The sequence below is a fragment of the Osmerus eperlanus genome, chromosome 22 (genome assembly GCF_963692335.1).
Source record: "Osmerus eperlanus chromosome 22, fOsmEpe2.1, whole genome shotgun sequence".
NCBI classification, from domain to species: domain Eukaryota; kingdom Metazoa; phylum Chordata; class Actinopteri; order Osmeriformes; family Osmeridae; genus Osmerus; species Osmerus eperlanus.
In genome coordinates this window covers 8,098,484-8,113,022 of record NC_085039.1, presented here as the reverse complement: position 1 = coordinate 8,113,022, position 14,539 = coordinate 8,098,484, and the positions used below count along the sequence as shown (strand labels likewise).

Here is a 14,539-nt window from a genome sequence, read left to right as displayed (position 1 = left end):
CATCAAAGTGATCGTCCAAAGGCCAAATATAACAAATGTATTCATATGTTGTTTGCTAACAAGCATGACATGAAAAGGTGTCTGAAAACATGTTTGTTGTTATAATAATAGCCGGAAAGAATGTAGTATAGATATGCTGCAGTCAGACCGCAGTTATAGGCTAGCTGGCTACAGTACTGTAGCTAACTACTATAGTTTTCCTAGCTAACTTTAGCTACCACCAATGAGGGCAAGAACAGCAGCTGTCTATATTGTTAAAAGTCAGAAAATTTTAGTTTTCATAGTTTACCTGAGTCTATCTCCATTTTTTGTCTTCTTCACGAACGTTTAGCGACCATCAAAGAATTGTCAAACTTTGCTAGCCTGACAGCTCCCGTTTACTATGGAGTAGGAAAACAATGCCTACATCCACTTCCTGAAATCCAGGGGGACTTAACTAAAAATAAATAGGCAAAATAAAAGATTATTTACTAACTGTACATAACAAATGCACGTTATGTTGATATAAAACGGCATTATTGACGTTGTAACTAATGTTAATTGATCAGTTTAGTTTTTGCGAAATGCGTTAACGCATTTCGCAAAAACTAAACTGATCTGATTAATTAACAGTTAATGTTTTGTCGATATATATCGACAAAACATTAACTGTTAATTAATATATTAATCATGATTCAATAAAAACCTTTTTGAGGAGTATATTTAGTATCATTAAAAGCATTGGTATGGGTCAAATCATCTGGTTTAATCTGTGCTTCATACAGACCATGATAACCCTGTTTAAGGTTAATCATTATAGTTGCTTGAATAGGTAATGTTTGCATTCCCAGTGCAAAGTGGACATTATTCAGCTTTCACTATGTATTAATCTAAAGGTTTATCATTTCCTGGCAACATATTAAGTATATATTCCAATTAGGTTTAAACTCATGGGAGTCCTTATAATGTTTGTCTTAGAGCAAAGAGCCTTGGGATTTGCATGGTTTATTCAAAGCCAGTGAACTTTCAACTTTATGAATTTAGACCACAGTTCCGTGTACACCACTGCTGTCCACAGGTATCACTCTCATTCTCTTGTCTCCACCAGGCAGCACTTTATTACTGTAACACTGGAATAACTTTGGATTAGCTTGCATTTATTTAACTTGAAGAAGACAATCGAATCTATGTAAGTTGAAAAGCTAGTTTGTACATAACTTTTATCATGGTGAATTATTATGGTGACTTATTATTATGACACACTTTAATTATTATGGTGAAGTGTGTATACTTTATATCACTTCATGGAAATTGAATAGTATAGTATTTGAGTAACATTATTTCAATGGAGCTTCATTTACTGATAGCACTGTGATCCATTTTGACTTGTTAGGACAGCAATGTTTGAACATCCACTCAGATTGTTTTCTCCAGATTGTTCTTTTGCTATTCAGATTTGTCTTTCCTGTACTGATACTCCTACTTCTGCCACGAGGAACCACAAATTGTCTGTCAGAAACCTTATCCGCAGTATTCATTAATAATGAATTACACGGAGGCATAGGAAAAGAGTTAAATTACAGGTTTCCCTTGGGTTATAGCTGTTTGAATGTACATTGAGTAAAATGCAGTCTTATTATAAGTGGTGTGCTGAATACCATTCTTTGTCGATGTAATCAAGACCTTACCATGAAAGTCTTAATGTTAGCCTAGGTGTAGGATCTTTATTCTATACCAGAACTGCATCATTGAACACGACAACTAGTTTGCTTTCTTTGTAATGGGAGATGTTTGATGACTACCAGGCGTGTTTACCAAGAATAGGTGGACATCCAAGACTGCGGCGCACTAGAGAAGGAACGAGAGACTGAAGAAGGAGCATAAAAGAGGGAGAAAGCCTCTGTTGAGTAAGAGGAGGAAGAGAAGTCCAAGATCGAGGATCTCATGTCACACTACAACGGGGGACATTTCAACCCTGCCTACCATGACAGCGAAACACTGGAGGTCGACAGGAGGTTTGACACTTTTATGTTGTGACTTTATGTGTCTATTTTAGCTTTGATCATTTTACCTCCCCTATCATTTGCATTTTGTATGTGAGTCACCACTCAGTTCATAAAAGTAAAATGCATCTTGCTGTCAATAGAAACCAGGGTGGGTTTGAGTGTGGATGGGGTGGGGGGCAAGGTCCTTTGAAGTTACTGTTTGTCAAGGTTGGGGTGATGGCAACATCTTGAAGGTGTGATTTATAGCCTGGCTTCCAATAATAGCTCCTCTAAAATACATAGAAACAATCAGAGCTACATGAAAGATAAACTATGTTACTAATGCTAATAATGTACTGTTCCGTTTGTGGGACATGACTGCCAGGGTGGGTGTGGGTCAACAAGCTTTCAATAATTATTTTTCTGACTATGATACTTGAATACTTATTTATAAGTATATATAAATATATCAACCAGCAACATGTGTTTGTCAACTGTCCTCTCTCCCCTCCCCTCTCTCTCAACTCTCTTCCTATCTGCAGCCCCTCCAGGAGCAAACACCAGCACAGTAATCCCTACGCCCGAGAGGCCGACACGGGCGGGCAGAGAGGCTGGCAGCAGCCAGAGGGCCGCCCGGCGGGCTACGACGACGCCCTGGAGAAGGTGCCCTGGGGGGGCTGGCAGGAGGGCAGCTGGAGGGGCAGGGACAGCATCCCCATGGGTCTCCTTTCGCCTCAGCCCGAGAGCCCCAAGTGGCTGCAGCATGAGCTCAGTAAGTGGAGAGCCTGACCTCTCATCTGCTCATTAGAGGAGGTGGCTGGGATCCATAACTATGTAATGAGTATTGTTGTCTATGCCTCCGAAAGCCCAAATGTTGTTTCAGTTGTTGAGAGGGGGTGGATTTCATTTGGATGGGATTCCACGCAGAAGGCGGGAAGTTCATATCCCACCGGTGACGCATGAAAAAACGGTTTTAAAGATATGCAGTATGCAGATTTCAGATCTGCATACTAGTATTTATGTCATCGATGGTCCATTGTGGTTTAGAAGCACACTGCGTGTGTAACTCACTTTATTTTATTGTATTTTGTATATTTTATTTAATTCTAATTCCACTTAGTACTGCTAGTTTATGTACCCTTAGTATAGATAGTCCACATATTTAAATTTGAGGTTCCTATATGTTTATTGTATGTACCTTCCTGCCAAAGCAAATTCCTTGTCTGTGCAAACTTTCATGGCGAATAAATCCCATTCTGATTCTGAGGAGCCTTTTGTTGTTGTGCGTTGCTATGTGACAGCGTGTTCCTAATCCCTCCAGTTCTCTGTCTTATTTCTCATGTTTAGACCACAGTACGTTCCAGATAGAACCTGCGGCTCAGTATGATCCTTCCCCTCCCGTACGACAGCTACCTGCATTCACAGGTACCGAACTTTCAAAACATTTACAAACGCTCAAGGGGTTCGTTTCTTTTCAGAGTTGTCACCGTTTTTTTAAGCTCAGGAAACATTAAAGATGCACTGTTACTGAAGTTAGCGTCCATCACACTGTTGTTATGATATGTATGCAAACAGAGAAAGCTCAAAAACACTAAACATTTGACTGTCACAACAGTTTTGTCATGGTGTTGCTGTTATAAATAAGTAAACTATTCAGTGACCATGCAGTCAGAAAATTCCATGCTGTCAGAAAATTATTTAGGGAAATTGTAATGGAATTCTCATTTCCTTAAAAGGAGCCAGTCTAGAAATAAAGACAACTGTAAATGTTAATGTATAATCTGTCATAAAATCTTTAAAAATTAACCCCTTGATAATTGATTGAATTTTAAGAGTTTGGTAGTTGATTGACTTGTATTGAGAAACCTTGTAAACAGAAACCTTTGGTAACTCCTTTAGTGGTGTAAATATTAGCATCAGGTATCAACCTTTGTTGTATGTGATAAGACCCATTTCCTTGAGTATTGAATAACCTAGTTAGTCTAAAGTGAATGTACAGTAGTTGTCAAAGCTTATTTGCCATCCACTTAAGATGAGACATAGTTAAATAGTAGCATGACCATTCTTACCAATCTCCATGAGTTAATTTACCAGAGGTAATTTCACTGACACATTTATGTTTTCGGTTGACACTATATCAATGCAATATGTTTTTTTTTTCAGGTAATATACTGATTTGCTTTTCATGTGGTTTCAGGTAATATGACAATGCGTTGGAGGGGAATGAGGAGGATGAGTCTATTCCCTGGTGGAGAGGCTGCCATGAGTAATCTGGGCTTCACAGAGCACGCCATCAGAACTGAGATGGAGAACGGTAAGACAGGGGAGAGATTCAATTCGCTTTCTGTTCTTGCTGACCAGGAAAGATTGGTAGGTGTCCTGTGTAGGAAACAAATGCCTTTGTCATCTCTCAGTCATCCAGTGTTTTCATATCAAGCGGCGCTTCTTCAGACTGACCTACCGGACTTCCATCATAGATAACGTCTTTCCTGATGTCTTTCGTCCTGTCCTTATCTCCACAGAGGAGCAGGACCTGGTGAAAGAACTTGTTGCCCTGTCCACTCGCGACAGAATACGTGCCATCCGAGGACTCCCCATGAGCTTCGAGGACAAGAAGCACATCAGGTGGGTGTTTGACGAGGGGGCAGGGTTACTCCTTCGGTTTGGCTCGGCGCAGATGTCACATTAGTCGGGAAGTAGGTGTTCTGTTTGCACAAGGATAGGTTTGTGTCAAGGCTCACGGTTGTGTCATGGTTTGGGGTGTGTGTTTGTGTGGGTGTGTGTGTGTGTGGGGGGGGGCACACATGCACGCACACACTCCCTCGTTCATAAACCCTGCTAATAAAAATACCTTTGGAGTCCAAAGTTTCACAGCTACCCTACAGACATGGGCTGCTTTGGCAGGTTGTATATTTTCATGGAGAGATAAAGGCAGCTCATGACGTCGCCAAACACTGTTTTATCTGTTTCCTTCCCTATCTCATTAGGAGCCAGGTTCTGGCCTTCAAGTCCTCGGAGCGTGCTCGCCAGTTCACCTGCTTTGCAGAATGCACAGAGAACATGTCGTTGGTGAGTCACAAAGTCAGTGTTGCTGATAAAGAACCAAATCAATATGTAGTGATTCAGAATCAAGCCTAGTGTCCTATGGCATAAAACCAGGTGTCATAATACGAAATCTTTTCCTGGTCAGGTCACTGACTCTTGGATGATCTTTTGGTTGAGCAGAAGTACCAATTATCCATGCTATCAAATGAATAGCTTTTCATGGTGGATACTAATGACTAATAAAACAAATAAACGTCATCGTCAGAAGAGGGCCTGAGATCGAGCCTCGTGAGGTGGCGCCAAACTAACAAGCGACACCTGTGACATTTATACCTCTGGCTCCAGTCTAATTAGACCTGACACATCATTAGGTTGTTATTGCGCTCTATGACCCATCTCCACTTTCTGTCTGTTGATGTTATCAGATCTGGGTCAAGGATGGTGTGAATCATAGCGTGGTTGAATAGAGGTGCACTTGATTGGACTGAGGTTCACTGTTCGTTCATGGACCCATGTGATCCAAATCAAGCGTTCCCCAACTGTTTGATCTATGTCTGATTTTAATTTGACAGCTTTCAGTCATTGTTAGCGGAATTCCAAAGTAGCAGGCCTCTGTCAATAACTATTTACAAATACTGTCAAATTCTTGGGTGTGCCTGATTTATCATATGCAGTGCGAGAACACAAATGCATCTGTCCCATCATGCTAGCTGAAAGGGAAATCAAGCACACCTCCAAGGCTGTCCATTACATGGTCTGTGTGATAGACTCAGGCTTGTGTCTTAGTTTCGGCTCTGTTCAAAGACCAGCTCCTCCACCCGCCAGTCCTTCCGCAGGTGCGGCATTCACATGACCTCAGCCCGGCAGGCCTTGAAGATCTGGCAAGGGACGTTCAAGGAGATTGGCGGCAAGTTCGGGACTGGCGTCCTCTCCTACTTCCTGTTCCTCAAGTGGCTGCTCATGCTCAATTTCTTCTCCTTCCTGGTCAACTTGGCTTCATCACATCCCTCAGCTGGTGCATAACGCCACAGCCAGCTTCCCCGTGGAGGCGAACTTCCGAGGCCTGGAGTTGCTGACCGGAGCGGTGGGTTCGGTTTACGTTGCACTTTCATCCTTTTCCATTCCTAGTTTGAATACAATTGTATTCATTTATACATGCTAAGTTAGCTTAGCTACATTGGTTAGCTTTGCTCCTTGTAATCAGTATTACATTGTATTACTTGAATGGTAAATATTACAACGTGTGTGTGTGTGTGGGGGGGGGGTCAGACAGCCCAAACTAGCATGGCAGGACGGCAGCCAAAAGCAAAGACACCCTCTATTTCAAATTTGATTTGACTAGTGAATGAGGTGTCAATAAATGCCTTTTAAATTGTGATTCCACAGGGTTACTTCAATTACACCGTAATGTACTATGGTGCATACAGTGATAAGCCCACGGGGTCAGCTCCTACAGAATACAACATGCAGTTGGCCTACTTCTTCACCATAGCAGCCTACATGGTCTTGTGTGGAGGTGCCCTGATATACAGGTCAGTAGGGATCTAACAACTTATACTATGCAATCAATTGTCATGAAGAGGGACAATAACCCAACCAGTTACACGTTGTCTGAGTATGGTAACTCGAAATTCTGTACGTCCTGATGAGTACTATATCAACTATGTTGAAACTATTCAGTACAATCTGTTGGTGACCATCTTCTCTCTCTCTCTCTCTCTCTCTCTCTCTCTCTCTCTCTCTCTCTCTCTCTCTCTCTCTCTCTCTCTCTCTCTCTCTCTCTCTCTCTCTCTCTCTCTCTCTCTCTCTCTCTCTCTCTCTCTCTCTCTCTCTCGGTTTTTGTCTGGCTGTTGGTCTGTCTCTGTCTGTCTGTCTGTCTGTCTGTCTGCATCTCTGTTTTTGTGTGTGTCTGTCTGTGTGTGTGTCTGTCTTTCTCTCTAGCATGGCCAGTTCATTCAAAAGGAACTACGTCCTGGCTGACCCGACATCCGGCGGTGCCTGGACGCTCCTCTGTACCTGGGACTTCAACGTGACCAACGAGAGAGCGGTCAGACAGCGCAAGAACAACCTCCGCGTCCAACTCAAGGTGCCTGTCCCTGTGCTTGGCACGCCGCAAGTGAACGCCAACCCCTTTCATATGAGGGGTCAGTCTGTGCCTGTCCGTCTCTGTTTACCCTTTCAGCTCATCGGACGACCTCGTTTTTTCCGTGTCGCTGAACTGTTTACCATCTCTCCCCCCAGGAGTCTCTGTCGGAGAATGCTCATGTGGCCTACCTGCCCATGTCTGAGAGGCTCAAACACCTGGGGTCCACTTGGCCGCCTGGCTGTTCTCCACGGTCCTGGCACTGGGCTGTGGCGCCGCCATCTACTTCCTGTGTCAGTTTGACAGTAAGGTACGCAGACTAAAGACCAAAGCACAACTAAAGACCAAAGCACAGAAAGTAACAAAATATGTTATTAACCTTGATGAAACTGTATAGAATCATGCTTTAACTAAATGACATTTCTGGTACAGGGAAGTACATAAAGGTCAATGATCAACCTTCATCTGATGGAACAAGTCCATTCCATTGTAATTTACTAGCCTTTGATACTGTATATCTGAACACCCAACCTCTTCCTGGTTAAGTAACCCAGAGGAAGTTCCTAGTACGATTCCCAGAGGTCAAATTAAAGTTGTAAATGTCACAAGAGCTTGTTGTCATTCTAATGGCCTCCTTTATCTTAGATAAATCCGCCTCGCTTACAGTAAGGGCTGTTGTATAATCTTTATGGTGTCACACTGAAGGCTGTACAAGGTGTGTGCTGCCTCTGGCCTGCTCATTCCTGAATAAAGATGTTTATGTGTGTGTCAATCTGCGTTTTTGGACATGCTTCACTCATGTTCCTCTTAAGTGTATTGCCTCGAAGCAGTGATTGATTGTGTTGTCTGCTTCTTTACAGCAAATGTCGGATACCAACTTTCTGGTGGACGAGGCGCCACTCTCCTCCTCCCGTTCGTCGTGTCCCTCATCAACCTGGTCATCCCTCTCTTCTACTCGCTGTTCAACAAGTTCGAGCACTACTCCCCACCCGCGCAGCAGATCTATGCTATCATAGTCAGGTAGGAGCCAGATATATGAGAGAGAGAGAGAGAGAGAGGAGAGAGAGAGAGAAAGAGGAGAGAGAGATGAGAGAGAGAGAGAGAGAGTAGAGAGAGAGAGAGAGAGAGAGATGAGAGAGAGAGAGAGAGAGAGAAGAACATCAAAACATCAAAACTGACTATAAGGGAAAATAAAAAGTTAACTTTACATCACTGTTTATACTCCCAACTACATTCCCATGTGTACAGTCACATGGTCAATCTGTATTCTTTCCAAATCTAGGAATATCATTCTGAAAATGTCTATCTTGGAATACTCTGCTACTACTGGATGAATGATGTGGCCAATACATTCCTGTGAGTACTTTCAGACCAATCAGTTCCATCCTATATGGTTGTAACCCACACCAATTGGATATTTTAACCCATATTTATTCCTATCACAGTGCTGAGGAGTCTATTGTTGGGCAGAACTTGTACCGGTTGGTCATTGTTGACTTCCTCTTCCTGATGTTGGGCTCCTTCTTTGGAGAGTTTCTCAGAAAGTGAGGAACATTTCTAACAAATCTTCAACTCGCTTATCGTACTGTGAAAATGTATAATGAAAATAATACATTCAACATTGTACAAAACAAAAGTTAAACTATACGTAAGATGAATGTCAATAATGGAAAGCATCGCTCATATAACTAGGAGACTTTTTTCACAGCGTCATTGGGACCAAATGCCTGCCCAACTTGGGGTTCCAGAGTTTGATGTTGCTAGGAATGTTCTAGACCTCATCTACGCACAGACATTGGCGTGGTAAATATAACCACCAAATTCTAAACACCTGAGATGGAGAATTTTGAAGTCAGTTGATGGGACAATGTACCTGGCCTGTCTCATTTTGGCAGGATTGGATCTATTTCTCTCCACTCCTGCCTGTGATTCAGATCATCAAATTCTTCATCCTGTTCTACCTGAAGAAGGTAGGGCTGTCGGCATTGTGTGTGTGTGTGTGTGTGCATGGTGTCATGTCATGTAGTACAGAATTCAACATATATGTGCAGATAGTTTATACAGTGTTCCATTGCAAAATGGGTCTTTTTTTTAGAGACACAGCCTTCATCTGCCCCTTTTACGACATCCACTTAACCCTTACACCCACACTAACCACACTAAAGTGTAAAAAGACAGATTGTGTGGGAGACACAATCTGTCTTCTTACACTTTAGTAACAACCTATACCGCTGATTATAGGTTAATTTAATCACATAACAATTCCTACAAACCTAGAATGTTTTCACTCTAGGTGTTGTTATGTTAGTTTATGTAACCTTGATTGAAGTGTTGCCAGTTAACTTAAACAAATAACCCCGAAACATTAGAAATCGCTTGAAATGGTTTGTGAGTCTTCACTTAGGTTCCAGTGTGTCCCAAATCAAGTTTGAATAATGCATCATGGAGACGGATACTTTAGAACGCAGTGCATGAAAGCGGTGGTCTTAAAAAGTACATGGTGGATTAAAATAATAACAAAGTCTTTTTCAAGGTCCCATCTCAGTTAGATTTTTTTATACTTGAAAATAAGAACAAGTGTGAATTGTAAGACATGATTAAAACAAAATATGTTTCTGCAAATGTCAAGGTACTGGACAAATAGCCAATTATAGTATCAATATAGACAAAATAGAGAAACATTATTTTCCAGGAACTATGAGCAGACACACACTTGCAAGAGAAAAGCTGGACACTTTCTCAAAATGCTTTCTACCCTGTCACACCGAGATATAGCTGACAGGAAATTCAGGGAGCTATCACGTTATCAGAAATAATTCCTGAATCAGTCATCTACAAAAAGGTGTCATTTAGGAATGAGCCACCTCATACAAACAATCCTTGGTGAGGATGAGTTCAGCGGCGTGTCGGACTCGGATTGCTCTAAAGTGTAAGGTGAATCCTGCGATGGTACACCGCCGTAGATCACAATGCCGAGGCCTACACGGCCCTCCTCTTGTCTCATGGACTCGTGTTACCCACATGTGATGGGCAATGCTGAATGTTTTATGACTCTGTTGAATGGCCATGCCGTGGGCACAAGCCCATTCAAAGCTCCTGAGATATGTTCATATTTTTCCATGACAGGCTGAAAGGTACACTTTCCTGGTAATACTACAGCTCTTCTTGCAGTTATGCAGCGTCAAATGGATTCCATTACTTCCCAAAAGCACATTTAAGATGACATTGGAATGAAACTGACACAAGCTGTAGCTACAGTATGCTTATAGACCCCTTAGGTGCCCCGTTATCAGTTATGACTTGTCCATCGGCGTTTTACGTATACACGTTCACAACACTGTCCATAGCATACTTTCTATGCCTCACCTTTCTCTCTCTCTCTCTCTCTCTCTCTCTCTCTCTCTCTCTCTCTCTCTCTCTCTCTCTCTCTCTCTCTCTCTCTCTCTCTCTCTCCTTTTCTCTATAAGAGAGAGGAGGATACATATCTTATATCTTCTCTCTTTCCATTGGGATGTCTAGGTGAGCCTGACCCAGAACTGTCAGCCCCCCCGGAGGTCCGGCCGGGCGGCCCAGATGCAGACCATCTTCATCGCCCTGCTCTTCTTCCCCTCCTTCCTGGGAGCTATCTCCATGTTGGCCTACACCGTCTGGAGGTAGGGGGAACGGGAGGGAAGGGGTGGTGGTGGTGTGTGTGTGTGTGTGTGTGTGTGGGGGGGGGGGGGGGGGGGCGGTGATGGAAATAGGATACTAATGTAGAGTCATTCATATTTCATACAAAGACTCCTACCCAACTTGGCATTCATTAACTGAGCTGAATTTCCCGATTAAAACTCTAGATAATATAATTAAGGTCAGGTGGCTGAGCGGTTAGGGAATTGGGCTAGTAATCTGAAGGTTGCCAGTTCAATTCCCGGCCATGCAAAATGACGTTGTGTCCTTGGGCAAGGCACTTCACCCTACTTGCCTCGGGGGGAATGTCCCTGTACTTACTGTAAGTCGCTCTGGATAAGAGCGTCTGCTAAATGACTAAATGTAAATGTAAACAAGGTCGAATGAGTCAAACGATAGTATTGAGCTATGAAGCTTTCCGAAGTGAGAATGTGCCCTACGTTTATGTCTACGCGGCTCTTTAGAATGCGTGTATCTGCTACAGGTATTGCTCACTGGGGGCAGAGCATGCGCCGCATGTGGCACAGCCTTACCGCGGCAGCCTCGGTTCGAATCTGGCCCGGGGAAGCCCTTTGTTGCATGTTTTCCCCTCCTCCTCTCTCCCTGCCTTCCCGTCTACCTCAAACTGTCGCTATCCAAAAAAAAGCATGAACACGCCCAACATAGAATAAATAAAAATAAAATCCCTACGACTCTTTCCAGTCTGCCTCCGTCGAAGCATTGCGGGGCCCATTCCGGGGCCTCAACAGAACCTTTGACGCTGTGTCCATTTGGATGGAGAGCGAGCAGGACGTCCCTGGTTCTCAGTGGTTTGTGTGGATCTACGAGAACGTCGTCAGGAGCGAGGTCTTCTACTTCCTGGTTGCTCTCATCATCATGTGAGTTAGGGCCTTCAAGGTGGTTCACACTCCAGACACATCAGCTTCCTGGTTGCATTTACAGACAGGGCCTTTTTTATTAACAGTGTGGCCTCAAGTTTTTTCTGGGTCTGTTGTCGCATAAGAAAAAATAAGTCATGTCAAAACATCATGGAGGAAGAAAGCAAAGCCCAGAGGTTGAGAGGATCATTGATTAAGCATAGCTAAACTGTAAGGTCAGTTGACTATAAATCAGTCAAATATGAGTTAATCAGTCATTTACCGTATTATATCAGGACCATAAGCCCTAGGACATTGGTTGATTGTTTCTTGTACCATAAAAAACTAAACGTGTATGCTGTCATGCTGGTGTTATTACATTTTATTCACCCTTGGTTTCTTTTTTAATTTCACAACATGTTATCTAGTCCAGCAAGTATGTTATTGTCTGGGATTTTAAATGTGGTGAGCAGGTGTACCTTACCTTCCAGCAAGTGGACTGACTTCCTTCTCTCTCTCTCTCTCTCTCCTCTTCTCTCTCTCTCTCTCATCTCTCTCTCTCTCTCTCTCTCTTTCTCTCTCTCTCTCTCTCTCTCTCTCTCATCTCTCTCTCATCTCTGTCCCTGTCTCTTTCTCTCTCTGTCTTTGTCTGCAGAGTTTTCATATACATCCTCTGGCAGATCACAAAGGGACGCAAACTGCTCATTGTTCTCCTCAGCAGCAGATTGTTAATGTGAGTTATGTAACGACTGCCATTTTTTAAGTCTCTGTCTCAAATAGTTGAGTAGTGCCAGAATTCTTTTGAAAAAATAATTTTCTTTTTTTGACTGGTGTTTAGGTTTAACAATCTCAAACTGTTTCTCCTGCTCGAACAATGCTTTGTGAATTTGTACAATGTGGTTTCACAGAAAGGTTTACATGTATTGTAGACTAATGGCATTCAGACATTTTGGGGGGTTTATGTATATTGATAGAGACAGTTGGAGAGAGACAGAAAAGTAGGGAAGAGAGAGAGGGGGAGACGTGCAAGAAATTGCCGTAAGTCACGGTCCTAGCCCTAGCCTAAATGGTACTCAATCTACCCGTTGAGGCCCATGGCTTTCTGATTTCTTTCAACCTTTTCTCTCATGTCTTTTACTAGGAAGGAAAGGACAAGACCTTCCTGTTAGAGAAACTCCAGGCCCTTCAGAAATCAAACCAAAACAAGCCAAAACCAAAAAAAGGCTAAACAGGTATGTGGTAGTTATGCATAGACTTTCAGTGTGTTTCTCTAACTCAGTTCTTCTCCAACTTTTTAAATCAGGCCTCACTTTGAAAGTTAAAAAAACCTCACACCCTCCCATTGTAATAAGATCCTCTTTCTAAAACAATTGTTCTGGTCTTCCCCGCCCCCCCATCCCCCTGCAGGCCCGCTTGGCACGCTACAGTTTGAGAACAACTGCTTTAACTTATGCTAAATGCTAATGATAATCACTTGTGCTAAATAACCTCCAACTGTCAACGTGCACGTACAATCTCCTCTCCCTTCTCTTTCCATCAGTCCAAAAGAAGACAAGATGACCAGTCCAGTGGTGACAGTCATCGTCTAATGCCATGCTCCAGGCCCTGCTAGCCCGACAACGATTGGAGGAGGAGGAAAAAGGAGTAGGCTACAACGGCGCGCTTATTCCCTCAGATATCTCGGTGTCCACGACATCCAGCGCCATGATGCAGGCCATGCTAACCAGGCAGAAGGCCGAAGAACAGGATGTAGCCGATTATTACGGGGCGCCGCTTCCAGGCCACAACGCAAACTCCAAACCTAGTGCTCTGATCCAGGTCATGCAAGCTAGGCAGAGGGCAGAAGAAGAAGATGATCCTTTCCGGGCGCAGGTTTCTTCCCAGGACCCCATGTCCACCAGGTCCAGTGCCGTGGAACAGGCCATGCGCGCTCGACAGAAAGCAGAGGAGGAGGATAACTTCTTCCGGATCCCCGCTCCTCCGGAGAACCCAGCTCCGTTAGGATCAAGTGCACTTATACAGGCCATGCTGGCTCGGCAGCAGGCTCAGAATGAGTACGATGATGGATACTGAGCTGAGCAATGCATGGGCTGTAGTGAACCACGGGGACAGGAAGTAGAACAGGAAATGGAAAGATGGGACACAGGAAATGGACAGACAGGAAAAAGGACACTTAAGCAATTTAAGCAAAGGACGCATAGTAGCCAGCATAATGAGGGTGCTGGCCACCTCTATTGTTTATTAGTTCTTTGAACTTAAAATGTTAACTCGTCTAACTAATGATGTACTTACTGTAAGTCGCTTTGGATAAGAGTCTGCTAAATGACAATCAAACAAAACAAAAACTAACTTTTGAAAAATGTATGTTTTAAATGAAAAATTTTGAGGTATGGAAATAAAGTGCATTGTACGGACTCTTTTTAGCCAATCAGTGGCTGAACCTATTATCTGTCCAATACACTGTATAAATGTATAAATTGCAATATGTAAATAACACAGTTCAAAAGGTTCACAGGCTATTTTGATTGGACGACACCAGACAGACGTGCTCCTCACCTCAAACATTGTGCGCCACGTCGTTCAGGCCCACAGCACCCTCTACAGGCCAGTGTGAGACCCACCGTCAGGTGTGACAGGGTGCTCGATGCTGGTTCTGGCCTTACTCAGCCATATTCTTGTAAAGCCCTGTGAACAAACAAGAGAAACACAAATTTTATATTGTTCATTGAGTTCATTAGTTAATACTACATTGATAACATTTACATTAAATTGATGTTGTGCATACTTTTTATGACAGCACATGCTGGTACTAAATCTGTTCAAACCGAGAGCTGTGATGATTTCTTACTCTACAGAGGCTTCCAGAAATGGCTAAATCAGGTTTAGTGGATGAGATCTTAAAAGATACTCTCGTGTGTCAA

At 43.1% G+C, this 14,539-nt stretch overlaps 2 protein-coding genes across 3 annotated transcripts in view; both read left to right on the top strand.

Annotated features, from left to right (window-relative positions):
- The window catches only part of LOC134009165 (transmembrane channel-like protein 5), a 21,890-nt gene extending 7,446 nt beyond the window's left edge, over positions 1 to 14,444 (top strand). Inside the window, 19 exon segments of the mRNA XM_062448891.1 lie at positions 6,951 to 7,095; positions 7,251 to 7,308; positions 7,311 to 7,397; positions 7,953 to 8,112; positions 8,375 to 8,394; positions 8,397 to 8,448; positions 8,538 to 8,636; positions 8,801 to 8,823; positions 8,826 to 8,897; positions 8,989 to 9,062; positions 10,612 to 10,745; positions 11,464 to 11,485; positions 11,488 to 11,639; positions 12,274 to 12,332; positions 12,335 to 12,351; positions 12,760 to 12,814; positions 12,817 to 12,850; positions 13,167 to 13,189; positions 13,192 to 14,444. Coding sequence (XP_062304875.1) covers positions 6,951 to 7,095; positions 7,251 to 7,308; positions 7,311 to 7,397; positions 7,953 to 8,112; positions 8,375 to 8,394; positions 8,397 to 8,448; positions 8,538 to 8,636; positions 8,801 to 8,823; positions 8,826 to 8,897; positions 8,989 to 9,062; positions 10,612 to 10,745; positions 11,464 to 11,485; positions 11,488 to 11,639; positions 12,274 to 12,332; positions 12,335 to 12,351; positions 12,760 to 12,814; positions 12,817 to 12,850; positions 13,167 to 13,189; positions 13,192 to 13,691 — 1,786 coding nt within the window. The 3' untranslated portion in view covers positions 13,692 to 14,444.
- LOC134008619 (uncharacterized) lies at positions 1,076 to 6,532 on the top strand. 2 transcript variants are annotated; one of them, XM_062448081.1, is made up of 9 exons: positions 1,076 to 1,168; positions 1,804 to 1,994; positions 2,507 to 2,736; positions 3,312 to 3,389; positions 4,162 to 4,278; positions 4,487 to 4,589; positions 4,952 to 5,033; positions 5,835 to 6,093; positions 6,396 to 6,532. In XM_062448081.1, exons 2-8 carry the CDS (start codon positions 1,924 to 1,926, stop codon positions 6,030 to 6,032), a joined length of 879 nt encoding a protein of 292 aa, XP_062304065.1. In that variant the 5' UTR covers positions 1,076 to 1,168; positions 1,804 to 1,923; the 3' UTR covers positions 6,033 to 6,093; positions 6,396 to 6,532. The 2 variants fall into 2 exon arrangements, with proteins under 2 accessions (XP_062304065.1, XP_062304067.1); XM_062448083.1 differs by having other exon boundaries at positions 1,109 to 1,168; positions 1,799 to 1,994.
- Positions 14,445 to 14,539: the final 95 nt, after the last annotated feature.

What these genes read in the sequence shown, in the direction of transcription:
- LOC134008619 (XM_062448081.1), top strand. Translation starts at nt 1,924, where the DNA reads ATGTCACACTACAACGGGGGACATTTCAACCCTGCCTACCATGACAGC. An exon ending in ACACTGGAGGTCGACAGGAG is followed by an intron (nt 1,995 to 2,506) that starts GTTTGACACTTT and finishes TCCTATCTGCAG; the next exon opens with CCCCTCCAGGAGCAAACACC. An exon ending in GAGGACAAGAAGCACATCAG is followed by an intron (nt 4,590 to 4,951) that starts GTGGGTGTTTGA and finishes CTATCTCATTAG; the next exon opens with GAGCCAGGTTCTGGCCTTCA.